The sequence below is a fragment of the Arvicanthis niloticus genome, chromosome X (assembly GCF_011762505.2).
Source record: "Arvicanthis niloticus isolate mArvNil1 chromosome X, mArvNil1.pat.X, whole genome shotgun sequence".
Taxonomy (NCBI): domain Eukaryota; kingdom Metazoa; phylum Chordata; class Mammalia; order Rodentia; family Muridae; genus Arvicanthis; species Arvicanthis niloticus.
In genome coordinates this window covers 89,719,721-89,747,089 of record NC_047679.1, presented here as the reverse complement: position 1 = coordinate 89,747,089, position 27,369 = coordinate 89,719,721, and the positions used below count along the sequence as shown (strand labels likewise).

The 27,369-nt window shown below is 37.4% G+C and overlaps 1 protein-coding gene across 9 annotated transcripts in view; it reads right to left on the bottom strand.

Moving 5' to 3' along the window:
• The window catches only part of Pak3 (p21 (RAC1) activated kinase 3), a 259,192-nt gene that overhangs the window by 45,001 nt on the left and 186,822 nt on the right, over positions 1–27,369 (bottom strand). For 3 of the 9 annotated variants that reach the window (XM_076918846.1, XM_034484828.2, XM_076918847.1), the window contains 6 exons: positions 25,184–25,246; positions 23,580–23,624; positions 22,261–22,414; positions 21,379–21,416; positions 7,094–7,225; positions 3,712–3,877 (listed from right to left, as the gene is read on the bottom strand). In XM_076918846.1, coding sequence (XP_076774961.1) covers positions 3,712–3,877; positions 7,094–7,225; positions 21,379–21,416; positions 22,261–22,414; positions 23,580–23,624; positions 25,184–25,246 — 598 coding nt within the window. The remainder of the gene's footprint in view (positions 1–3,711; positions 3,878–7,093; positions 7,226–21,378; positions 21,417–22,260; positions 22,415–23,579; positions 23,625–25,183; positions 25,247–27,369) is intronic. The other 6 variants (XM_076918848.1, XM_076918849.1, XM_034484829.2 and 3 more) reach the window with 2 other exon arrangements.

Below are 27,369 nucleotides of genomic sequence, written 5' to 3'. Positions count from 1 at the left end.
ACTCATCTTAAAGTATAAAGTTTTAAGAAATCACTAAGTTCTAGTATTTGAAAATGGGACTCATGTTGTGGATCCCCCCAAAAACCCAACAATATATTTTCTGTCATATTAAGCTAAGCTGATTCCTGTCATTAAGAGTTTATCCTTTGAGCATAAAGGAGGTTGGTTTGGTTTCTTTGTTTGTTTGTTTATTTGTTTTTGTTTGCTTGCTTAATGTTTCTTTGAGTAGCCTAGTACTCTCTCTGAAGACAAGGCTGACCTTGGAGTTAAAGTTATGTGCCATCACCACCCAGCTAGGTATTACCACCACCACCACCACCATCATCATCATTGAGGAAGAGCTTAATAATTCTCTAAATTAATTTTGATTATCTTTGAAGGTGAATTGGGAAAAAGAATTTGGAACTTAGAATGCTAGGGAAGGGGAGAACAAAGAGGAGAAAGTAAGTGGTCGTGGGGCTTAGAAGGGAGGTTAAACAGAATTTCCTGCACTGTACAGTACTGACTGCTCATGCCTTTTCAAAATGTTTGCTAGCGTGCAGGAGTTTCCTTTCTCCAACAGATCCAGACAGACCACAATGAACAAGCCAGACCCAAGCTATCTGTCTGTGTAAAACTGAAAGATGATCTGTGCATTTCAGCTATTAATGATTCCTTGGTCTGGCCCCTACCATCAGTATCTGAATGGAAGATGAATTGCCTGGTAGCTCTGTGGTTTGGCTTGCACAGTTCCTAGCAATCACATTCTTGAGGTTGAAGATGAGGATGATTAAGTAGAAGCTGCCATTTCTTTCTCATTCTCATAGGGCTCACTCTTGTGTAGGTGGCAGGGCATCCCTGTACTTCTCTGCCTTCTTCCGCCCTCCCCATTCCTTTGTCTCTCAGCACAGGCTCCTCTACTACTTCCTCAAGATTAATTTGGACTTTTGATTCCAATGACATCAATGACTTCTGTGTAGGTACCACACTTATGAGACTGGCCTCAGTTATAAGCATCCTATCCTACTGGAAGATTGCTCTCATTCTGTAATGATGGCACAACAAAAATAAAGTAATAATTTTAAACTAATTATCTTGCTGGATAGCTAACCAACTTGAATGTATTTATTTAATCTTCAAAAAGGTATCTCATTGCACTGAGATTATTATTATTATTGGAAGTTCAGAGAAGGTAAGAGACTTCCAAAGGGATACAGAGTTTGTGATGTGGGTTGGACCTCGTTATCATTTCAAAGCTCATCCTATTGTACACTCACATTAAGGGTTTGTACTTCTTATGAAACAATGAGCATTTGTTGAGTTCCCCATAGTGAGCCAGATATATTTGCTGAAGTTTTCATTGTCATAATGCTATGAAGGCATTATTATTATTATCATCATCATCATCATCAAAACTTTTGTGGATGAAGAAATAGAAGAGAAGCAAAATTAAATAACAGGCTGAAACAGAAATAGCATCAGTAGGTCATTGCTTTGAATCTAGGTCTTTCTGTCTTGAGTATCTGTCCTCTTAAGATACATTCTACAGAAAAAGTTTTAAAATGTACTTATGAGTCTTACACCCATGTCATAGGTAAGAGACCGAGACCAGGCAAGGTTAAATGACTTCTTTCTGGTAGTCAGTGTGTAAACGCACTGAGGGGGCATAGAGGGGATGGAGCACAGAGGGTCTGGGAGGTCTGAACTTAAGATGTGTACTTCCTAAGAAAGCGTTTTCCATTTCTCTGTAGGTTTTCCTTGGCAAGATTCATTAGCATAAAGGGAAGCTGGCAGACATAAGTGGCCTGATTGCTGGAGGGAAATCGATTGACTCTGGACTCCGATAAAGTATAAAATTCAATAGAGAAAAACAGTCACTTAATTCTCTCTTTTTTTTCTTTACAGTTATTCTCATTAAAGCTTAGTTTTCATTAAAACAGTTAGATCAGCACCTTCTCCTGTTTGTTCTATTGTTCCCTGATGCAGAACAAAATAAATAAGGCAGAAAGGTCACAGCCAGAGCACTGTCACAGTCTATAGAGAAAACTGTCGCTCAGAAATGCAGTGCCTATTTTTCAGCTTTCTTATGAAATGTATAAATCAATGTTCATGACAATGAATGTACTGAGGTTCAAAAGAGACACCAGAGAACAGTCATTTTGACTAATGCATGACTGTCTAATGTAATCTCTCTCATGGTTCATGTCATATGTACACAACAAAGGAAGAAATGTAGTGATTATCTGAATCACTGAACTTCATTGTCCTGGTGATTGTTTTTACCTCTCCCTTCTGTTTGGTACACGAGTAGTTGCGTTATGCAAAACCAAAGTGGTTAATGGGCAAAAGTGCAAGCTTTAAAGGCACAGAGATGTGAGGTCAAACTCTGGCGCTACCACTCATTATTCTGGTGACTTGGTCACTTAAGCTTTTTAAAATTGATATTCAGTGTCCTGTAAAATGTAGACATTAAAATCTACCATAAGCAACTGTAGAGAAAATAATATATGGAAAGTGGCCACTCACAAAGTGCCCCTCATGTAAGAATTATTATGGCTGCTATTAGAGCAACTAATGGGCACTAACGCTAGAAGCATGTTTAATCGAGTATGGCGAAGTCAGTTTGCTAAACTGTAGGAATTCCAGTTCTGAGTGCTGAGAGATGAACTTCAACCTTGGCTGCCCCAAACATCTCTACTTCAAATGATGATAGTGCTACATATGAAGTATTTTGAACGCAATAGACACAAAGTAATTATTCAGGCTAAATCACAATTTTTCCGTGAAAGGGAAGGGAGGGGGTGCCATAGCCTATGATTCCCGGCAGCATTCCTAGCTTCTATCATCTAGATGACAGTTGTCCTATCTCAATTAGGAATCTAAAAACTGTCTTCAGCTAGCTGCTTGGTGGCAAAATGGCTCCGTCGCCATGTCTACAGTGCCGCCCTGTGGCCAACAAATGAACTTTCTCTTTTCCTTTGCTCTGTTCTGTTAGCTGAAAAAGAAGTATAAAAAGTTACTGTACTATGCTACTAAATCTTACCATACAAAGAAAAAAAATGAAATAAGAAACTAGTAAGAGTCAAATTTGGAGCACAGATTATTAATATCTAGCCATTCTGTGTGAATCTAATACATACAATTCATAGAACCTTGACATTTTCCAAGGGGGAACCTATTTCATAATCTTGAGTCTTGAATATTCTGTCAAACTGGAAACCGCAGAAGTATGTGTACATGTGTGTGCCAATGACACCTTGGAAGTGACTGCTGCTCCTGCCTCCCTCCCCCCAGATAAGGGGAAGCTATATTTTTCTGTGGCTGCAAGTTTTTTTTTATTGTACTCTATTGGACATAAGGTTGATTTTTATTTTTAACCATTGTCAATCAATAGGGACCTTCCGCTATAGTCATGACATACTTTAATCAGGGTACTTTGAGTCTTTTTAGTACTGTAATCTTAAAACTTACTACCTTAATATATTTTGCCTTTTACATCTTCATTGACCATTTTGACCACTCTAAACAAAAATGCTTAGTTTCTGTCAGAATGGGACTATGAGGGAGAGAGTAACCTCTCTTAGGAACATTAAGCCCTAAAAAATTATTTAATAACTTTAAGGTGTTTATTTAAGGGATCCTAGAATCCAATGAGAAGATTTAAACATCTAAAGGGTCAAGTCTCCTTCTAGTCACAGTATGAGAACTACTTTTGGATGGAAAAATACTCACTTAGCTTCTCCAGGATCTCCTCATCTGTCATCTTGGATTTTTTTCTTTGCCGATCTGTATTCCTGTACAAAGTACTGGAATTGGCATTCTCAGCAGAAGGTGGGGTGGCTTCTTTATTTGGTGCAGCTGGTGAAGCAATTGATTCAACCACAGAACGAGTATAGATCTGAAAGACAAACACATCCATCACAATTCCACAACTAATACAGTAGGTAACGAAGAGTATGGCAGGAAGGGACTGTCCTAATGTTAAAGAACATTAAGGGGCATCACATAGGCTAAAAGAAGTCTCTATCCATGACCATGCTAATTCTGATCTTGCTGCTCCTCCCTTAGTGATTCTTCCTATCTGCTTCTCATGGATTTATTTCCTTATTTCCACCTTATTTACAAACTTGAGGTTACATGTGGAATTTTTTTTCTGTATTATTGGCAAGTTATTGAATGTGATAATCTTGTACCTCCAAATCATGATTTCAAAACCAGACTCTTGTTTGGTGGTGTTTCTTTCATTGTGCAGTATACACATATAAGGCAACAACAATTATAGAAGAGACCATGAATTTGAGAGAGATGGCTGGGGGCCATGGCGGAGTTAGAGGAGCAAGAGGAAAGAGTGGAAAGGATGTAAATGTAGTACTTATTTATGAAACAAAAAATGAGAAAATTTTTATATTGATTTTAGGCTCATAATAAAATAAAATGATTAACAGGCAACAGTCCAGATTACCTTACATGGATAGCTGGTTTTCAAAACATCAGAAATCCTTAGAATTGACATGACAAACATTTCAGTATTAATGTTCATTTTCATTAGAGACCTGTCTGCTCTGGACAGCTTCCTATGTTAAATTCTAAGAAGAAATTGAGCATCCTTGGAGTTACTCCAGTTGTGGTGAGACAGCCACTAGGCAAGAATTGCCACTTTCCTTCTACAGACAAATTACTGTCCAGAAAAGGACACACTTGCAGAATAGTCGACTGATTATATCTGCCTAGACAGAGTAATCAGCCCTTAATAATTCTGCAGCACTAAGGTCTGTCAGATGATCCTGGGCCAGAAGGCAGAAGAACAGATGCTCCAACGTTTTGAAGTAGAGCGAGTGTCCAGGTGTTCAGAGGTCTCTATAAATTGGCTAAGTTTTAGAAGCTATGCTTTGTGCTTCCCACAATTATAGTCAACTCAGTCATTCTGGATTTCTGACGAAGTTGAAAACTTATAGCTATTTACCTTGAGAGAAAAGATCTGAGTGTATGGTCGTCAGCTGACATTCATCCTAAAGCCAGGTTCAGAACTAAATGTTTTAGTTAGGAGAGATGACAGAGGTGCTGGTAGGTCAACAAAAGGATGGACTGGGTATTAGGACTATCTTGTACCTCACTGGTACAAATTGGCATAATTATGCTCTAATTGTATTTTGAGAGAAAAGTTTCCTTTTAACAGGAAGGGTGATGTGTAGGAGGAGCTAAGATGGGAGGAGTACTGAGAGGAAGAAAAGGAGTAAGAAGAGGAGGAGAAGAAGGAGAGGAGAAGCTAGGTGATGAAAGAGAGATAGAGGGGGGAGACAGGGAAGCAGATGTTCATGAATCTCCACCAGTCAAAGATAGTAGATATATCTAGGTTGGGTAGTGGGTTACACCTCTGATTGAACAATACCAAACTTATAAAGCCTATGATTAACATTTTTTTAAAAAATGTATAAATGCAAAAAGGAAAAGGGGGCATGGGATAGGGGTTTTCTAAGGGGGGGGAAGGGGAAAGGGGATGGCATCTGAAGTGTAAATGAAAGATCTAATAAAAAATATATAATAAAAAATAAAATAAAATGATTTATATTTATTTTAATTCATGTGTGTATGTATGCATGTGTCTATGTGTCTACCATGTGTATACAGGTGCCAGTGGGGCCAAAAGAGAGCACAGGGTTCCCTATAGATGGAGTTATAGGTGGTTATGAACTGCCAGCACAGCTCCTGGGAACTAGGGTTCTCTAGAAGTTCAGTGAGTACTTGTGACTGATGAGCCATTTCTACAGCTCCCAGACTTATGTTCTATACTGTACCTCGGAGAAGACAAGAGATGCCCAATAGGTATTAGTTGCTCAACATTATTCTAAAATTACATTCTAAATGGACCCTTCATGTGCATAGATGTGTGCATGTTGGTGTGTATTTGTACGTGCTCTCACATGCATGCATACATGTGTGGTATGTGTGTGAATGCTAGCTGATGTTACTCAATTGCTCTCTTTCTCATTTTCAGAGACAGGATCTCTCATTAACTTGAAGATGGCTAGACTGACTTGCAAGCAAGCTCCAGGGATCCTCTTAACTCTATGTATCCAGCACTGGGATTTTAAGCACACACTGCTGGAACTGAAAGATGAAACTCATGTCCTCATGCCTGTCCAACAAGCACTTTAAGAACCCATACATCTCCCTAACCACAAAATGCTATCTTGTTTTATTTCTTCAGCCTTGTTTCGAGCCACAGTCTTACTATGTGTAACACAGGCTGGCCTGGCATTTTGGATCCTATCCCCTCAGCCTCTTGAATAATGGAACTAAAGACACATGCTATAATAACTATTCTAAAAGGCATCTTTTGAGCCATTTATAAATAACCACTGATTTTTTTCTTGCTTCAGTAGGATGTTATTAACTATGCTAAATAGATGAATGTTTAGATCTATTCAAGTTAAGTGTGTACTTTATTTAGGTTTGGAAGGTATATCCAATATTGATATAGTCTGTTCATTTTCTAACCTGATAGATCTGTATTTATTATTCATCTATCTATCTATCTATCTATCTATCTATCTATCTATCTATCTATTCAGAATATTTGTTAAAAACTCATTGTCCACGGTATCATATTACATAAGGGAGTTTTCACGCAAGTATACTTTTTATATAGAACATATGTTCTCCCATACTCCCACATCTGCTCTTCCGTTTTGCAATGCTTCTGTCCCATTATTCTAGTTTGTTCCCTTAGAACAGTGCTTCTCAAACTTTCTAATGCTGCAACCCTTTAATACAGTTCTTCATGCTATGATGACTGCTCCAAACATAAAACTGGTTTCATTGCTACTTAATAACTTCATTTTTCTTACAGTTATGATTCATAGTGTAAATTTCTGATATGCACGATATCTGATATGTGACATCTGTTGGGGTAACAACTCACAGGTTAAGAACCACTGCTATAGTTAGTTTCACTTTTACTTTCAGAATATATTATTATGTGTGTATCTATGATTATATAGTTATGTATTATATATTTATGTATTACATATTTATATAGTATGTATTATATATATATATAATCAGAAAAGGTATAAATGTGAGAAAACATAGCATATTTGTCTTTCTGACTTACTGATTTTGTATGCTCTGGTCTTGGTGCAATGACAGGTGGGGGCTCATTGTCATCTTCTTCTTCTTCCTCTTCTTCATCCTCTTCTTCAGATACAGGAGGAGCCAAAGGAGGTTCCGAAGCTGTTTTGGTATTCTTAGAAGAACAAATGTTTAAATACAAGGTGTGAAATTTTGTTCTTTTTCTTCAGAAACAAGAAAACAGAGATTCAATACTTGAATGTGTAGTGCCAGGAAAAAAAACATATTTTTTCACACATGAGCACAGTGATCTACCTTTAGTAGCCAAGACCAGAGCACATTCAGAGACAAATTAATTTCATGATGAAATGGACCACAAAGTCTACATTATTATCTTTTTTAAATTTTTTAAATAAAAAAACTGACATTAATACTTTGAATATGTACTGAGTACATTAATAATTTCCTGGACGACAGTTTGCCATGTTTTCAAGGCCTACTTTCTGATCGTGTAATGAGCATGATCATGAGGCTAGATATGACTCTGCAAATAATAAGAACAAAGAAGCTAAGAAATGCTTCTGCCTTGTTAAGCCTCCTAGAATGCATCACTCAGTAATAGACACTAAGAAACAAGAAACACATTTTCCTATAAGTAATTGCTCAGTATAACCAATAAAGAGGATACTGGTGATTTACAATATTTGGTAATAACAACTAACAATATTTATCACCACAGTACCTAGTGTTCATTTTTAATTGGATATTATATTTACATTTCAGATTTTATCCCCTAACCCCCTTCCCCCCACCACCCAGGAACCTCCTATCCCATCCCCCCTCCTCATGCTTCTATGAGGATGTGCCCCCACCTACCCCCTCAGTCCCACCTCCCCACCCTTGAATCCCCCCCCCACTTGGCGTTCATCCTTCATGTTTTTTATTTCATGTTAACACAGTGGGGAAATGGTTGCAAGTTTGTGAATTGTGAATGAATTAAGGTCATGGTTCTCAAATTGCAGTTACTAGCTCTTCAGCAGCAGCAGTATCCAGAGGCTTGTTTAAAATGCAAATTCTCAGGGTCCACCCAGATCTATCAATCAGAAACTCAGGCACTTGAAAGTCTGTATTCTAACAATTCTTATAAGTAATCCTAACACAGTCTCACATAAACTATGGTATAGGTTTGGTACAGACAGATATTAGACACATGAATACTGAATAACAAACACAAAAAGCTAAGCTAGTCTGAATTGATTTGTGTTGTAATGGTATAGTACATCTCAAATTCTGTAAACTTGATGTGAAAATGTAAACTATTTTACTAATGCATTAATGACTTTACATTGAAGGGATAAATGCCAGCATTTAATTTTTTTTGTATATGCTGTAAGATGTATGGGTGTTGTATGAGGTATGGATGTATTCACATGTGTGTGCAGATGGGTATGTCTCTGTGTGTATGTGTGTACTAGAGGATCAAGGCAAATCCCTCTATTGTGTAGCAATATCCTTTGAGATAAACTTCTGTCATTCAGTTTTGTTAAGACAAGAGAAGTTCTAATGGGAGGTCAAGTATTCCTTCTTGTTGGAAAACTCCTTAAGCTTAGGAAAAAAAATGGTTTTAGGAAATCCCTGAAACTAAGCAGATACACTAGGCTCTTCTTTCCTCGAGTGTATATAAACAGTAAGGACTGCTGAGAGACACTCTCAAAGCAGCTGAGCCACCTGGAAGTAGGAGAGACCACTCAAACTGTCTGGAAGCAAAAAACCCAGCCAAGGTGCCTGTCCAGGATCAGATGTCACATGGAAAGGACGCTCTACAATCTGTTGAACTGCCTGCAGGCTGTACAGTGTGCTCCAGGTTTCCAGCTTTTGTGAGCCACCAATGTCAGGGTGGGCTTTGGTGATACAGCTATCTTTGAGACATTTCTACCCTTGTAAGAAACCCTCCACCCATGCACCTGTAAGGAACTCCAATAAAGCTCATTGGTTCACAAGTTTAAACTTGGGTATATCCCTACTTTGTTCTCTCATTTCTTCCCTACTTGCAGCAAGAAAACATTTATTTTCTCAGGAATGGTGTCACACAACACATTCTCTAGCTTATTATTTGAGACAGAATCTTTTAACTGAACGAAGAGAGAGCTTGCCAGCTATCTAGATCCAAGGATCTAACTGCTTCCACTTCTCAGGACTACTGTAATAATAACAGACATGTACACACTGCACCTGAAGTTTACATGGGCATTGGGGAACAGTATTCAGGTTCCCATGCTTGCACAAAAACCACATCACCTAATGAGCTAAACCCAGGTAATCTTTTTAATATTGAGGGGTTTTTTTTGTAATAACCACTTTTAATTGACAAATATTCATTTACATAGCCTTGGCTTTCATAAGAACACTTTGATATAAGTATACTTACTTTGAGCACATCTCTCTCCCACTCCTCTTGGGACTCTTCCCCTCCCCATAGTCCCCTTGCTCTCATAGACAGTTATATTTTCTGTTCCCAGTGACTCCTACTTTTCACATGGTTAGCATACATGCTTGCTAAATTTTAGGTTAATTATTTTGCTTCTGCCCAGTAATGAGGAACATGGTTGAAATTCTCCCCTTTGGTAATCACATTGGAAATACATCCCACTATAGATAGAGTCTCATTTTATAGAAAGCACACCTCTTATCAAGAATGTGTTTCCTGCTTGGTTTTACACATTAACTAAGAAGGCCAGAGGAAATATCTGTCATCTCTAATCAATCAGAACGTATTTTGCTAAGTCTAGCTGAGCCCACACTGTCCCTGCTTCAGTCATTTTCTCTTTTCTTTTAAAAAACCATCTTATTTATTCCCTATTCATCCAACTTCTTGCTCTTTATATCACTTAAAAGGAAAAAAAGCTACAGAAACTCTGCTATGGATTCCAATTTGTGTTGCCACTACTGTGTTTGAAACCTGCCTTGGGGTGTGGTTGATACAACCAGTGTTACTCACTGAAGAAAAGAAATGTTTCCTCTCCAAGCAGCTATCAGTTACAAATAGCTTCTCTGCTAGGGATGGGGCTTTGTGCCTATTTTTTTCTCCTCCTTGATGGAATTTCATCTGGCTTGTATAAAATATATCATTAAATAAATTTTTGCATTTATTTTTTTATTTTAAAATGCAGTTACTAAATATTTTAATTATACATGTTTATATCACACTTCTGTTGAATCATGTTACTGTGGGTATATTTAATTTTGTTTTCTCTTTGCATAATTGTCTTTTCCTGTTTATGTTTATGCCACTGGTTTTGCTCCCCATAAGTGAGTTTTCACTTATTGAGGTCAGAACTCTTGAGGCATCCTGTTAACAAAAATAGTACACTAAAGGTCTTACATCTTTTTTTTGAACGTCAATATGGAAACTTTTTAATATTGTTAATATCTACAGTGTAGTAATATGGTGTAATTATGTATTGGATATGAGCTAGCACAAATGATATACTATGAGGAGAATATTGTAGAAGTTTTACATAAGTGTTTGAAAGACTGTCCTGATATAGACTTACGCCTAGTACCTTAAAGGACTGAACTGTATATTTACTTAATGTTAATTTTTAAATTTTGCATACATACTTATTCCTCTCAAATTAAAATTTAATTGTATAAAAACTAGCTTACAGAGTAATGCAGTTCCCTCTGGCATTTCCATGCATAATTCACTTTGTAGCATAATATCAAAGCAAATGACAATAATCCAATACCAATTTCTCTCTGTATCAATCAGTTCCCTGAAAGTTAGTGTTTCAGTGGAATTCTATTAAGCTCCAAAGAAAATTGAATTATAAAATTTGCAGGACAGTGGAAATAAAAAATGTTCTGTTAAGTGAGGCAAGTGGTTCTCCATCAGCCTGATACCCCTGTTTTCACTGTACCCTCAACTTCAGTATTGCTTCCTTTCCTTCATATGTGTTTCACTTCTCTCTCCAACTTCCTTCCTTAATGCCTCTTTTCTATCTTATGTGCCCCTTTCAATTTCTTGGGCTAAGCTCATAATTAACTCCTCCTAAATATACATATTTAATAATTAGTATCTAGGATCCACATATGAGAAAGAACATGTGGTTTTCTCTTTCTGCGCCAGGGTTACCTAATATAACAGAACATTTTTTATTTCCACTGTCCTGCAAATCTCATAATATCATCTTTGTAGCTTAATAGAATTCCACTGAAACACTAACTTTCAGAGGACTGATTGGTACAGAAAGAAATTGCTGTTGGATTATTGTCATGTGCTTGTGTATTATGCTGCAGAATGTTTTCCTCTGTTTCATGTCTGCTTATCAATAACATCAAATGTTGGAGTTGTGGAGACCATTCAGTGGGTAAAAAGAGCTTGCCATATACACACAGGGACCTAATTTTGACCCCCAATAACCACATCAAATGCTGGACATGACAGCATACACTTGTAATCCCAGCACTGGGGAGGAAGAGGCTTGTAGACTTCTTCAACTCCTTGGTGAGCCAGCCTACCTTAATCTGCAGCTTCTAGATCCCAATTAGAGACAGTCTCAAAAAGTGAGGTGTGCTGAACTGTATTATGGTCTTCACACCTGCTCTCTCTCTCTCTCTCTCTCTCTCTCTCTCTCTCTCTCTCTCTCTGTATGTGTGTGTGTGTCATACTCGCATACAGACACATATTCACCAGTGCGCTAATACATAATGGATAATTACTATGTTGTTTAAAAAAATAAAAATGTGAAAGTCACAGGTAAATGGATGGAACTAGAAAGAAAATCATCCTAAGTGAGGTAACTCAGACTCAGAAAAACAACTGTGGTATGATTTTTCTTATATGTGGTTGTATATGTAGCTGTTAGGTCATTGATAAGCAAGGTACAATCTATAAAATCACAGATGTTAGGAAGAGGGAAGGTAAGGGACTAGGGGAGAGGATCTCCCTTGGAAGGAAATAGAATACACAAGCATGGATGGACAGTGTGTGTGTGTGTGTGTGTGTGTGTGTGTGTGTGTAATGATAGGATCAAACAGGGAAAGAGGGGTGATGGAGTAAAGCAGACAATAATTGGAGGTGTACATCAACCTCAGAGTCATTTGAGGAGTTATATAGAAACCTACTACAGTAGACGCTTCCTAAAACACATCTGCATACAAAGGATATCTAAATGGAATTGCTAAATTATGGGAAAGATGTGCTCTGGTTGGACAGTTTTTGTTACCTAATGAAACCTCCAGTTCCAGAAATGGACTACTTCTAACCAAGTTGTTGCCCAGAGGAGTCCCATGGAAACCTCCATACAACATAGTCTATTGACAAGGCTTTTGGTTGCTCTGCACAAATTGATGGAAAGCCCCTACTGCTGAAGATAACATCTGCACAACTCATTGAACATAGAGAAGTCATGCTGGAGCCTACTCAGAACCTTTAACCCTGCTGACACATGATCGTGTTACTTGAAAGTACTCTGTAAGGCGGATGTTCTCAGCTAATCATTGAACTGATTACAGGGTTCCCAATGGAGGAGTTAGAAGACTGAAGGAGTAAAGAAGCTGAAGGGACTTGCAGCCTCATGTAGAGAGCAACAATATCAACCAACCAGAGCTCCCAGGGTCTAAACCACCAGCCTGGGAGCACATAGGGAGGGACTCATGGCTCCAGCGGTGTATGTGGGGGAGGATGGCCTTGTTGGGCATTGGTCGGAGAGGAGGTCCTTGGTTCCATGAAGGCTGGATGCCACATTGTGGGGTAATTTGAGGGCGAGGAGGTGAGAGTGGGTGGGTGGGGGCACACTGTCATAAAAGCAGGAGGAGGGGGATGGGATAGGAGATTTCTGAAGAGGGGTAAGACTGGGGGAAAGGAGATAACATCTGAAATGTAAATAACTAAAATGTCCAATAAAAAATAAATAAAGCATGTCAGAAGCTAGAAAAAGAAAAGTACTCTGTAAACTACCAAAGGAGATAGGTAAATACTAATCCAGCTACAAACCATTTACTATATAATGGTGACCTGCATACAAGATGTGCTGGTTCAATAGTAGCACAAAGCTAATAGGAGAAATCAACCAACCTCTGATTGGATTTAATGTCTGCTCCATAAAATGGAACCCATTTATGAGTGCCAGTAACATGGGACTGAAGAGTCTATGGTCTTAGATGAAAACAAAATACTAGTGTTCTGCTAAAGGACTGTAGTGATAAAATGACTCCTAATCACATTCTACTACACTCATTGATCAGTATCTGATTCAGCCATCATCAGAAAAGATACCTGCTGAGGTAGATGGGGACAAATACAGTGACCTATAGCAGGACAATATACAGAATGAGAGGCCTTGGAACTCTCTGTCCTAAATGAGATGCCTCCATTAAATCCAACTCTGACCTCCCAGGACTCAGGGAACTCTGCAGAAGAGGAGGCAGAAAGATTATAAGAGCCAGTGGGAATGGTGGACACCATGAAAGCAAGGCCTTTTTAAAACATCAGGACTTACATACAAGAGACTGTGTTCCTTGAGTTCTTTCTATATATCGGATATTAGCCCTCTATCCGTGGCTCCAGCTGTAAACGTAGGGGAGGATGGCCTTATTGGGCATAGGTGGGAGAGGAGATCCTTGGTCCCATGAAGGCTGTATGCCCAGTGTGGGGGAATTCGAGGGTGGGGAAGTGGGAGTGGGTAGTTGGGTGGGGCACATCCTCATAGAAGCAGGAGGAGGGGGAATGAGACAGGGGGTTCCTGGGTTGGCAGAAATGGGGTAAGGAGATAACATCTGAAATGTAAATAAAATATCCAATAAAAATAGAAAAAAGGTAAAAGAATAAAAAGATTCCTAGTTTAAAAAAAAACCAAAACAAATGGAGAAATCTGTCAATTACATACTCAGGCTCTTGAGGCACTAAATGTGGCATATTGTTATTATTGCTTTTTACCTTCTACTTGGAATAGAAGCTTCATATTATAAATATATAAGTTCATTATGAACAACATGATCAAAACAAAATATTAGAGTTAAAAGTTGGATGGAAATTAAAGGTGAGGTTCCTGAGCAATATTTGAAATACATCTCTCTATAAAAAGGTGCTATTTAGTGTTAGAGAGATGGCTTTTTTGGTAAAATACTTGCAATGAAAGCATGAGGATCTGAGGCCAAATTCCCAGCACCATGAAAAATGTTTGACATGACAGCAGAATCCTGTAAACCCAGAACTAGGGAATCAGAAAAAGGTAGATCCTTGAAAGTCACTAGCCAGCCAGTCTATTGGAAATGAACAGCTATAGATTCAGTTAAATACTCTGTCTCAAAATGTAAGGTGCATCTTGGGTCATATTTGCCTGGCATGGACCTCTTACCCCTACACATGTGTAAATGTATATGTGAACATGCTCACAACCATATACCACATACAATCACATAAACAAAGGTGAACAGTAGAGAACACGAGACTATAGGATGTCACCAGATTCTGTACTCAACACACAGTCAGCAGTTTAAAACATAGAGAATACAACAGTGCCTGTATTTTATTTTCCACCCAAGATACTAAAAGATGCCAAACATTTTGATCAATTCAATCTGTATATAGAGTATTCAATTCCAGTTCAATAACTCATATCCCATTTAACATCCAAGTGTATACAGAATACACACTGTGAAGTTATACTCTTTCTAGTAAGTGAGTGAGTGTCACTGAAGTGAATCTCATTGAACTTAAGGGTCCTATTCAGTTCATTCAACCAACAGAAACCTTGTCTTAAACACACAGCTTTTTAAATCAATTACTGCTACTTGACTTACTAGCCTTTCAAAGTCTAATTATCCAATAGGAAACCCAACAGCATTAAAAAAAAAATCTGCTTCTCTCTCAAAATAGCATCCTACCTTGTCTTTCCAACTACCCATATATCATTAGCCTTAAGGCTTATATTAGCATATATCAATTATAAAGTTAATAGGTTTCATTTTGACACTTTCACAATGCATGTCATGTAACTGTACATATTCACATCAATATTTTACTGTCTTCCTCTTTTTCCTCCAGTCTCCCTTTTTCTTCCCCAATAGTCTCCTGTCTACGTTCATATCTTTTGAAATATAAATTTTTCATATGAGGGGAACATGTGACGTTTGTCTTTTGTTCCTTGTCCTTTCCTTCTATGTCCAAATAATAAAGGCATCTAGGATTCTCAACTAGTCTTCATTCCCATTGCCACAACTCACTTTGGCCCTCATAACTGCCAGTCTAGAAGCACACATTATTTTTCTAACTAGCCAACTTTCATCTACTCTTATCTTCTGTTCTTAAGTTTGGTCAATTTCTGTTTGATCACTCTTCATTAAAGCATAAGCAATAATCATCTAACTGTACTGCTCCAAAAAACTTGATGGACTTCCCACTGCATATAGAAAAAGTTAGAATACTTAGAATTCCATGTAAGAACCTCTGAGAGTTGGCGCCAATTTAACTTTTGTGGTTAAACTCTGATTTTAAACCCTTGCATAATCATCACTCAAATCACGTCTTACTTCCTTGGTCTCTTTACCATCATGATCTTTCTCCTGCCTTTCTTTTCGTTTAGAATGCTCATCCTGATTTTCATACATCCAACTCTCATTTGTTCTTCAAGATTTTGCCTAAATGTCATTTTTATATGATATATTTTCTAACTCAACATCCATCAAATATGTGTCAAATCTCTATCTTGTACCAAGCACTAAACTTAAATATTTGAAGACAAAACTTGCTTCTTTTACCCTTGCCACATCAATGCGATGTCTTTCCTGTGAATTTACATAGCAGATGGATACACTTAATAGTACATAATACCACCCATGTGGTAATATAAATATTTTTGGTCTTACCCATCTTTCCCTAAAAGAGTGAACTCCAAACCTTGTAAGGCTTATATAAGGAGGCATTTGACAAACACATGCTAAATAAGTGAATATGTAGTTATTTTTACTTCTGTAGAGCAAGATCATATTTTTTCTAATTTAACAGAATTTCACTTTAATACAGACTTAATTTTCCATTTTACAAAAACCAATATAAAGAATCTCAAAAAAATTTAAATCTCAAGAGAAAATAAGATGCAATATATACACCATCCTAGTGAGTTGTCATTTAGCATAACTAACATGCCTAAAACATAAAACTATCTTCACTCATAACTGGTCAAAGTGCTGAGGATAAGTATCAGTGGTTGCTCAGTAGCAATTGAGATGTCTGTATCAATGCCTGCTGCCAAAGCTCGGGGACCTTTATAGAAGAGACATAGAAAGGCTGTAAGAGAGGTCAGGGAGGACCAGATCACAACAGTGTCATCTGGATATGACAGTATGAGGGCACTCATGAACTCACTGCAGCTGTGGTTTGTCTTCTCAAGACCTGCACAAGATCAAGCCAGTCAAAATATTTTAGCACGGATGGGAAGGAATTCATGAATGCCCACATTTAACTGAGGGGCTAGGGAGAATTGGTGGCTTTGGGGAGAGGGAGAGTCAGTTTTCTTTAAGGGTGTGGCTCCTAGTAGGAGCTGCCATGCTTCAATAGATGACTCCATGCCCAGAAGCATATGGACTACACATATTAGAGTCAATGAAATGGTTATTAAATTTCAAAACAAAAAAGAGGGTGTGAAACGGGGTATATGGAGTTTGGGAGTCGATCTGGGTAGAGTTAAACAGAGAGATTACAAGTGAGTATGTTCAAAATGTATTGCATAAAATTCTTAAAGAATTAATAAAAATATTTTAAGAAATCTGCATCTTTACCATGATGGCAGAAATATAAGATTGATTTTATTGAGGTGAAGTAGATGTTGCTTGCAGGTTGTTGCCATTCTTTTCTGACTGCCTGTTTTCTTTCTGTTTCTGTTATTTTAATTGTGGCCCAGGAAGCAATCATGTCAAAGAAGGAAATGACTCATTGGATATTAGGGCCACATTTTGTTCTGTTTGAGGGAGTATGAGAAGGCACAAATATGGTCACGTACAAGTCTCTCAATGTAGAAAGACTGAATTGTTTACTAGTGCTGCCCATCTGCAAATAAGATTAATAATAGTAACAACTTATATTTAATGCAGAGCACATGGTAGATAGTGTAGTATAATATATTTATTATCATATTTAATATTCATAGAAGTCCTTGGAGGTAGACAGTGTTATCATTCCCATTTAATCTTGAGTAAAGAGAAGCTCAGAGGAAAGAGAGGCCCAGAACAGCTAAACCAAATACAGTCAGTAAGTAGAGGAAGAAGTAGAGGAAGAAGATTAAACACTATGTTCAAACCTTATTTTATTTCTTTCTTTTTGTTCTCTGAATTTTGTTTGCTTGTGTGTGTGTGTGTGTGTGTGTGTGTGTGTGCTGGAGATTGAACCAAGCACCTACACATGCTAAGCACATATTCAACTACTGTTCTACATCCATACCCCCTCTTCATTTAATTTTTAATTGTCATAAAATATATAGCATAAAATTACTGTCTCAAAACATTCCTGGTGCATATTTAAATAGCGTTAAGAACAGTCACATAATTGTATACTCATCAGCACCCTTTCGTCTTCCAAAATTAAAACTTTGTGCACACCAAACAAATTCTATTTGGCTCCAGATCCTGGCAATCATCTTTATTTCAATATAAATGTAACCCCTCTTTGTAATTCCTAGGATTGGAATCAGGCAATATTTGTCTTCTTATTAATGTTTTTTTTAGGTCCTCAGGATTCACCACATTGTATTCTGTTCAAATCTTTCTTCTGTAATAATGCTGAACAGCAATCATACACTTGTTTTTAATACATTTTTCCTTCATCTGTTTATGGATATTTGTGTGGCCTTTCTCTTTTGGCTATCATGGATACAGCTGCTACAAACAAAGGTGGACAGAGACTCTCCCAAATACCTAGCTTTCTACTCTAAATATATACAGAGACAGAGAATAACTTAATTATATGGCAATTTTATTTTGCCTCGTTGAGAAGTTGTCACACTATATCAAAGCTTTACCCTTTACCATTAATTATTTGGTGATGTTACACTGGCTACCTAAGGTGACACCAAGCTAGCATTTACTCTTTATCAAAATAATAAGCTTGGATCTCTACAGCTCAGAATAAATGGCTAGATGTGTTCCACCTCTATGGACTCAAGTAAGGCAGGGAATAATTTCTGTCAGACCATCAAAATAAAAATTCACAGAACAAGAGCCCTCACCTGTGACCATTTTCTCTATTATATATATGACTATTGTTTTACTTACTACAGATTCTACAAAGACTAGGTGACATTTTCTGGTTTGTCCTCTACACAACTTTGTGATTTTGAGGGAAATCTTCTCTTCTCATGTGCCTCAATTTTGAAAAATAAATAATATAAATAAGTATGGTGTTGTAACCCTAATCAAATAAGTTCATGTCTTTGAACTTCAATATTCTTATCTGTAACCTGGGAACAATGGTAAGTCTTGCCATGAATACACAAATATTACTAGCTCACATTGCAGTATATTTTGTAAGTATCATGTAAAGATGAATTACTATTAATAAGATTATTATTTTCAGTCTTATCAATATGAGACATACAAAATTATCTGCCCACATAAAGGCAAATGTTCATGAATTTGTTTACATTTTGTGTGTGTGAGCGTTTTGCCTGCATGTATGCCTGTATTGTACTGTGTGTGGTGAGTGGATGGTGTCCTGAGTGAAACTGTATTGTTGAGATAGGCATAGCCATGACAAGAACCCCAGTGTCTTAGACCTATGAGAATGGCAAGGCCTTCTCCTGGTGCAAGTATGGAGGCTTACAGCACGTGCTGTATCATGTGCTCTATCACAGCACACAGTTTACTGGGCCCATCTTTTGTGAACATGTTTCTCATTTCTGCATTCCTCATTGCCACAATCAATTTAATCCCAAAGCTATGCCTGCAGTGGCCAGAAGAGGGTATCAGATTCTGTGGCATTGGAGTTACAGATGCTTGTGAGCTGCCATGTGGGTACTGGGAATCAAACCCAGATCCTTGGGAAGAGCCCCAGTACTCTTAACCACTAAGATATCTCATCAGTTGAGGGAATAATTGAGGGGGTAGGAGGGGCCAAAGATACTACAAGAAGACCCACAGAGTCAACTAACCTGGGCCCATGACCGCTCACAGAGACTGAATCACATAAATTTTAATAGAAACATTATTTGTAATATGTAAGAACTAGATATAGTCTGAAAAGCCTTGAGTGAGTGAATGGTCAGTGATGCATTCCTATCCTAGAATACTGCATCAATACAAGTTGCAAATGATTGCCACCTAGGATAAGGGAGGCTACCAGGAGTCTATAGGCATGACCCAAGCTGAGACTACTAGCAGCTGAGGATATGGAGACTGAAGTGGCCATCTTCTGTAGCCCGGTAAGACTTGTAGTAGAAGAAGGGGGACACCAACCCACCCAAAAACCTTCAACCCAAAATTTGTCCTGTCTACAAGATGAGCAGGGTAAAGATGGAACAGAGATTGAGGGATAATTAACCAATCACTGATTCAACTTGAGACTCACCCCATAGAGAGCCAACCCCTGATATTATTAATGACACTCTGCCATGCTTGCCAACAGGAGCCTGGCATAACTGTCTCCCGAGAGGCTTCCTTCAGCAGCTAATGGAAACATGCAGAGATCCACAGCCAAACATGAAGCAGAGCTCATTGCATCTTGTGGAAAGGTTGGGGGAAGAATTGAGGGGCTAAGACAGATCAAGGATACTACAAGAAGACCCACAGAGTCAACTAACCTGGGCCCATGAGGGCTCACAGAGACTGAACCATCAACCAAAAAACATGCAGGGGCTGGACCTAGACCCCTAGACATTTATAACACATGTACAGCTTGGTCTTCAATGTGGGTCTCCTAACAATTGGAGTGGGGGCTGTCTCTGACTCTGTTGCCTGCCCTTGGATTCCCTAGCTAGGCTGCCTTTCCTGGCCTCAATGGGAGAGGGTGCACTTAGATGTGCACCTGCTGCAAGTTGATGTGCCAGGGAGTTTTGGTACCCATGGGAGTCCCCTTCTCTGAGCAGAATGCAAGGGCAAAATGTGGGGGAGGGTTTGTGAGGGTGGGGCTGGAGGAGAGAAGCAAACGGAGCTGCAATTGGAATTACAGTAAATAAATTAATGAAAAACAGAGAACAAAACAAACCTAAACACCAGATTAGTGACTAATAGGGGCTATGTTGGGAATTGATTATGGCGGGAAGCATTCTACAGGAGTACTAGATGTCTTATAAACCTTGATTTTCTAAAGTCTGTCCCATGTGGCCTTGGCTGTAAGTTTTCATACCATTTTCAAGAGCATTTACTGTTTCTTTGTCAATCTGAGTAAACCAAAAATAATTTTCTCATTAAGGAGGAATCTCATGTAGACCTCAATGATGACTTTCTTAAGGGACTGCTGAAAGAGCTCCAGAGAATACCTCTCATCCTTATTTTTCCTTCTAAAAGAGGAAAGTGTTAAACTTTGGCAAGGTCCCTCCTAACATGAGCATCCTGTCACTATTATGATGCATTTACACATGACTGCCCAATATGGGAATATCACTGAGAAGACTATATGCTTGGGCTATCTTTGCCAAAAATGGGTTGTGGTAAATAGTGGATACTTTGAATATGAAAATTACAGTGCTTTTCAAGTTTTTGCTGAAAGTACAATGGTAGTGTAGTATTTCCACAAATATTACAATATAGTCAAATATTTTCCTATAAAATAATTTTTGTGACATCTATGAATTCTATGCAACTTGTGATAATATACATCACAAATTATATATTGTATATCACAAATTATGTATTATATATCACATATATAATACGTATGTTATGTTTTTGAGACAGAGTTTCTCTGTGTAACAGTCCTGACTGTGCTGGAACTCACTTTGGAGACCAGGCTGGCCTTAAACTCAGAGATCTGCCTGCCTCTGCCTCCAGAGTGCTGGAATTAAAGGGTTGTGTTACCATACCTGGCACAAATGTTATATATTTTTAGACTTGAAAACTAATTGTGGAGATAGTAACAGTGATGTATAAATTTACAAAAATACAAGGTACCTTTCATAATAGATAAAAGGTATTTATAGGTATATATTATCTATATATACATATGATATATATATATATATGAGATAGGTATTTATGTTTCTAAGTTGTACTTTTTAAATCTGCTTTTAAAATTTATGTCTGAAAATTTGACATATGAAACCAAATATAAGCATTTATATTGTGAGATCTTAGGTTACAATGATTGTGAGAAACAATTTTTAATGTTTGACTTACCGACTGATGTGCTGCTATATATCCATGGGCACTTTTGTCTGAAAAGTCAGAATAAAGAAAGTTACCTTTGTTTCATAAATCCTACCTAAGAAACAGCTCATCATCAATTAGAAGGGAATTTCAGCATCAAATCTATGATAAGTGGCATGTTTTTGCTCTCTAAACTAACTCAAATTAGGTCATAACCAAATTTTCAGCAAGTCCCTTTACAAATCTTAATAAAGACCTCATTTTGGCTGGAATAAAGATATAGTATTTCTTCCCTCCTCTATATGCTAAATGATTTGCTCTATAGAGCAACCCAGATGACTTTTCTTGAAAAATAAAATTGATCGACTAAATGAACTGTGTACATAAGAATGAATGAATTCACAGTTTGGGATTAACATGGATACGTACACACCAGCAAATGGAGTCACAACTTGGGATTAACAATGCCATTACAGTCTCTACCAATAGTAAGACACTGATGGTTTCTTATTTTCCCTCAACTTGGGGACCTGGTGAAAATAATCTAATAAGCACAAAAGTTGTCCTACACTGTCATGACACAGGTGAATTAATATATTTCTAGAGATCATTGTTCATCCTTATACTCTTACTTCATGACCATATCGAAGACCTAATGGTAAATGACTGACTAGACTCATAGTCTTGAAAAGATAGAACTGTGATTGCTGATCACTGTTCCAATGAACAATTTCCAGCTGAAACCAAAGCTTCTAGCATCGATATCAGATTCCCACCCTATAGCAGGTTTACTTTGAAGCAATTGGCAGAAACTACTGAAGCTGACATCAATAAGCTATAGATAGTTTGACTTCATCATGAGCCTCTGAGAACTGGTGCTTTCCCCCTTTGCTACCATAGAATTTCTCTTACCTCCTGATGTGAAGCTCATGTACTTCTGGTTGTTGACCGTTTCTTTGGAGTCGTAGAATTTGAGAACATCAAGAACAGCCTGTGGGTTCTTCTTCTGTTCCAGTTTTGTTATGTTGGAGGTTTGGAGTAATCGTGCCCATTGCTCAGGAATTCCCTGTGGACAACCAAAGGGAAAGAATGGCTGCTCAGAACATTCATCAGAAGCACGTGCATGTTCCAGTAAAGTTCTGCACCAAGAAGCCCATGCTACCTGTTGGATTACACTTGGGAAACTGAAGTTACATTCTAGATTTAACGTTAGTAACGTAATAATGCAATCATTCTCTTCTCTAATCAAAACACATAGGTAAAACTAGGATCGAACTTAAAAAGGGTGGGTGAGAGTATGATTGTGATAAAAACAAAAAGCGCATGAAAATCACCTCCATATTGACTCTGCTCATCCATGAAATGATGTTTACGGCTTAGCTTATTTTTTTCTGGTGACTCAGGGCAGACATAGCAAGACTTCTCTAAATTTGTGCACAGCTTAGTATAGTGCAGATCAATGTTTTTTTCTTTAATGTCTGGAGTAACATAAGCTCTTTTTTAGGTATCTTTTAAACAATATTCAAATAAAAGGAAAGCCTCACCCTTGGTCAGTTTCAACTTTTTGTTTACAAAATATAATTTGGGGGCTCTAGGGCTTTATAATGAAGTCAAATTTGGAGGAGAAATACTCAAATTGTGGAGGAGCAACGACCACTGAAACACTCAACAGTGACATTTATGCTGCTTTTGGGTATTTTTCTTGCAGCTTTCTCCAGGGCATGCCTTCCTCCTTTCCTCCCCCTCCCTCCCTACTTCATTGGCCACATAGAAGTTGGGGACTATAAAACCATATCAAAGCCTTGTGAGAATTTGCACTGAATAATATGAAGCACTTAGAACAGAGAGGGGGAATATTGAGAAAAATAACCAAGGAAAATTATTTAAAATTCCAGAGAGGTTAGCTTTACACCAAGCATTCAGTATTCTTTCCTGCACGTTCAACCTGCAGATGTCCCCAGTTTCTAATTATCCAACCTCCAAGAACAGCTTGGAGAGAGAAATGGATACACTATCGCTGAAGTGCACCCAGACACAATTTAGATGGCTTTGTCCCTTGAAGTCTCGGCAAAACAATGTGTGACGTGGGCCTCCAGAGTTTGGGAATGACAACAAAAAAGTGAGATAAGCCAAGCAACGACTCTACTGCACACACATGAACCTGCTACTGCAGTGCTATGACATCTCAAAGAAGCACTTTGATGCAAGCTTCTTTTGGGCCTGTGACGCACCTCTGGGAGCTTCCCTGGGCACATCTGTGAGCCATAGAGATCTGGCTGTAATGGACGTAAATAAAGAAAGAAAAGAAAGTTAAAACAGAATGTGGGACAACTTAGAAGGTGGGAAAAGATGAAACCAATGGGTCTGAATGGGGGGTCCCTTTTAAAGTGGGGCAGTTATGGAAATAGGGTGTTATTGACTAGACCAGGGACAGGATAGGATACAGATTTAAGAGAATAGAGAAAACAGTAGTGTTCCAAAGTTTGCATACATAATTCCACTTTGGACCAGATGGTTCCTCCATAAATAGGCAATAGTAAGAATTAACATTAAGTGATTGGGGGGGAAATTACTAAAAAGCAGCAACAAGAATTTGGAGGGATAAAGGATGGCATCATGAAAAATTTCAATAATAACTTGTAAGTTGCTTTTATAACTGGGTCATTATGGATAGCCAATGGCCATGGGAATAAACTTACAAATTGCAGTTCCCAATTCTGGTTATCTAAGTTTCCATTTTATATTGGACTTATATATGTGGCTAAAAATTCAAAAGATGCCTATGTAACAATATTGAGCTTTATTCTTCCATATTTTATCACTGAAGTCATGGGCAGCTTAAAGGAAATTATACTAAAGCCATCCTTACAAAGCCAGACACTATGCTTAGGTTTAGTATGGATTTATATCAGGGAAAGGGAAAACATTTCATTTCAAATCTTGCATGAATAATTTCCATTTAATGATATAGTACCAAACCCAACATCCCACAAATAAGATCAGATATAAATTAACATATTTGTCCAATTTAAGATATTTCAAACGCTAAAGAAACATGCTTTGACCTAACTGCTTTGATTTGGGATACATGTCCTTGATTCCTGGCATTGATGGTTATTCCAAGCACAGTGAAACAACACGTTTACATGCATTCATCACGCAGTTTGATGCTAAAGCCTTAAGCCAAAAATTGGAACTCAGGAGCCCATGCATGATCCTAGTTCTGATTCTAAGTGCAATTAATAGCATTTGGTTAATACTGTAATGGCCAAAGGAGTTATTGAGTGTTACAAATACAGGTATGCATTGCACATAACCACTAAAGCAGACTTCACTGGCATGATCATTATCATAATCATTAGAATATTTACAGGTATTACACATTCCCATGGCCCTTCAAAACTTTTGGAAAAGTTGTATAATAATCACTGGACAGCAAAAATGCTGTCAGTTGAAGAAGTTCCTTCAGATAATGCTACTTACCATATGACTACAATGCTAACATAATTTCTCTTTGCTAAGGTGAGACAAACTAGTTTCTCAATGAGATCTGATTAGTGTAATTTGAGCATATGCCACAATGGCACATAATCAGAGAGTCATCTCATTATTCCAAATTGAGGAAATAATGTAAAAAGGTAAACAGCTAATGAAGACCTAAGATTCTGAGCATCAGAAGCAGGAGCACATATCGATGCCTGTGTAAAATATACAATCACAAGTGGGTGTACATCAAGCTGGGGAGTGTCCAGTGTAGCCCAGGAGAATGGCAGCATGATATAACAGGCCAAGCATTTATCTTATCATAAGAAATGATAATGTATATCACTCATACCATTGTTCCCTCTGATTGACTTGAAGCGACCGTCACAGGTCTAGAGGTCTGGAAAGGGGAGTTCTGAAGTATTTGGGACAAAAATGGCAATATAATGGGTAAGGACTTGTAATAATTTAATACCCCAAATCTCACCTCCCATCCTAATTTTAGCTTTAGGGTCCAAGTGTATGCCCATGTAGGTATACAAGGTTATATGCGCCAATTAGTCTCTAGGGTAATCACCAAGCAACATATCAAACTAGTGTTCAATAATTCAAAAGAGCAGGCTCTTGTAAAACAACTTATCTATAGTTCAGCAAATTGCTCAAAATTCAACAATAATCAAATTTCACAGTATGATTTCCCCCAACAGACAATAACCTAATGGTGTCTATGGTGATTAAGATTTAATTTTAAACCCTACCGATAGAAGTATTAAAGACTGATTGCTTTTGTTAGTTTAAAAGTTAAACATGCTAGAATATTAATTGAAAACTGTAGGTTAAGATAATAAAGAAGGAAGAATTTGTGATTATTTAAAAAATGTATGTAGAATTAGCTGCTAAAGATCATCAAGATGACAAATCAACAAAGTACTTCAAATTTCTAAATTTTTTTGTCTGTCCGAAACGTCAATAAATTTCTATTAGTGGACTGTAAAAAGCCATTTTGTTTCAAATGAATTTTAGAAGAGGATATTGTTTAGTTTGGTTGTATCAGGATTAAAATGGCCATCTACCACCTATTCTCCCTCACTTCTCTTAAACTGGTCCATTGGGTTCTAATTCAGACCACAGTGGACAAGGCTTAGTTCTGCAGTCAGCAAGATGGTGGTGATTTAGTTTCCCTTTATTTCCATTCAGAATCCAGAAAGGATAAAGGGCTAAAGATGAGGCAAATGTGGCAAAAGATACCAAATAAGGCAGGAGAATAAAGTGTAAGTTAACCACAATGCTAAATGAGAGAACATTCATAGCAGAACCTCTAAAGGAAAAGAACAAGAAAAGAAATCCAGGAATAACAGCAAATAAAACCATGAGAGGTTTAAACAGAGGAAAAGCATAGAGGGTCTGAAAAAATGAAGCTCTTAAAATAAAAGAGACAAGTTGTTGTTAGACAAAACTATAAAATTTGAGGGCTTTTCCTGTTTCAATATCAGAAAATTAGCTAGAACATCTTTGGATGTTTTTAAATACACAATGATCAGATTATAAAAACTTTTTTTTTATCCAGTGGGAAAAAATAGTGGGCGGTAGGGTCGATAATCAGTTTATGGTTTCTAAATGTAGCCAAGAGAATGTTCTAGCAATTAAATAAAGGATAGCCTCAAAGTAAATGACATTTAAGTAATGTCTTTGGCTAAGATAACAAAATTCATTAAATTGTATCTATCTCAATTTCAGTAGTTTCGTTACTTTTGAACATTTTTTTCCTGCTTGCTACTGAGAACATAGAAATGATCAGCCTACACTAATTTATGAGGCCAATACACTTATTCTGTTTCTATTTCATTCTTGCACTGCTTAATTCCAGAACTGAACAAATAAAATAATTTGGCTGACAATTCACCAATGTAGCACAGTTCTTCAAATCAAATTGTTGTGCTTCTTTCCCTCTACTTAACCACATGATGCAGTCCATTCACTAACCATTATGCTACAAGACAGGAACTTTGATTCTCAATATCTATATTTTTTCTAGCTTAGCAAAACCAAGAATTATTGTGGTGATTTTATCAATGTTTCGGTTTTCTAAATTCATTGGAAGCTCTTTATTGTTTCAGGATGTACATGTTGTTTGAGTTGCTTACGAGTATAGAACAATTAGCTGAAATATGGGGTTGTATTTCATGCCTTCCCTCACTCATCTAATAAAGGGGGTGACAAATACATTCTTTAGAGGAATAAAATGGCAAGTGTCTGAAACATTGTGTTACTCGAGTACTGCAATTATTCAAAGAAGAAACAGATCTAGACCAGTCATATCCAGATAATTCATGTTGGTAATTATTATAGATGATCCATACATAATATATATGTAAAACAATCATATAACTACTAATACATATGTGATATACAATTAACAATATTTCTTCCTAAAGCATGGGGATTGTAGTTTTGAATGTTTATAAAAATATACCTACCAATAATCTTGAAAAAATAATCTACGCTTTTAAAAGCAAAGGAGTGACTAGGCAAATTTTA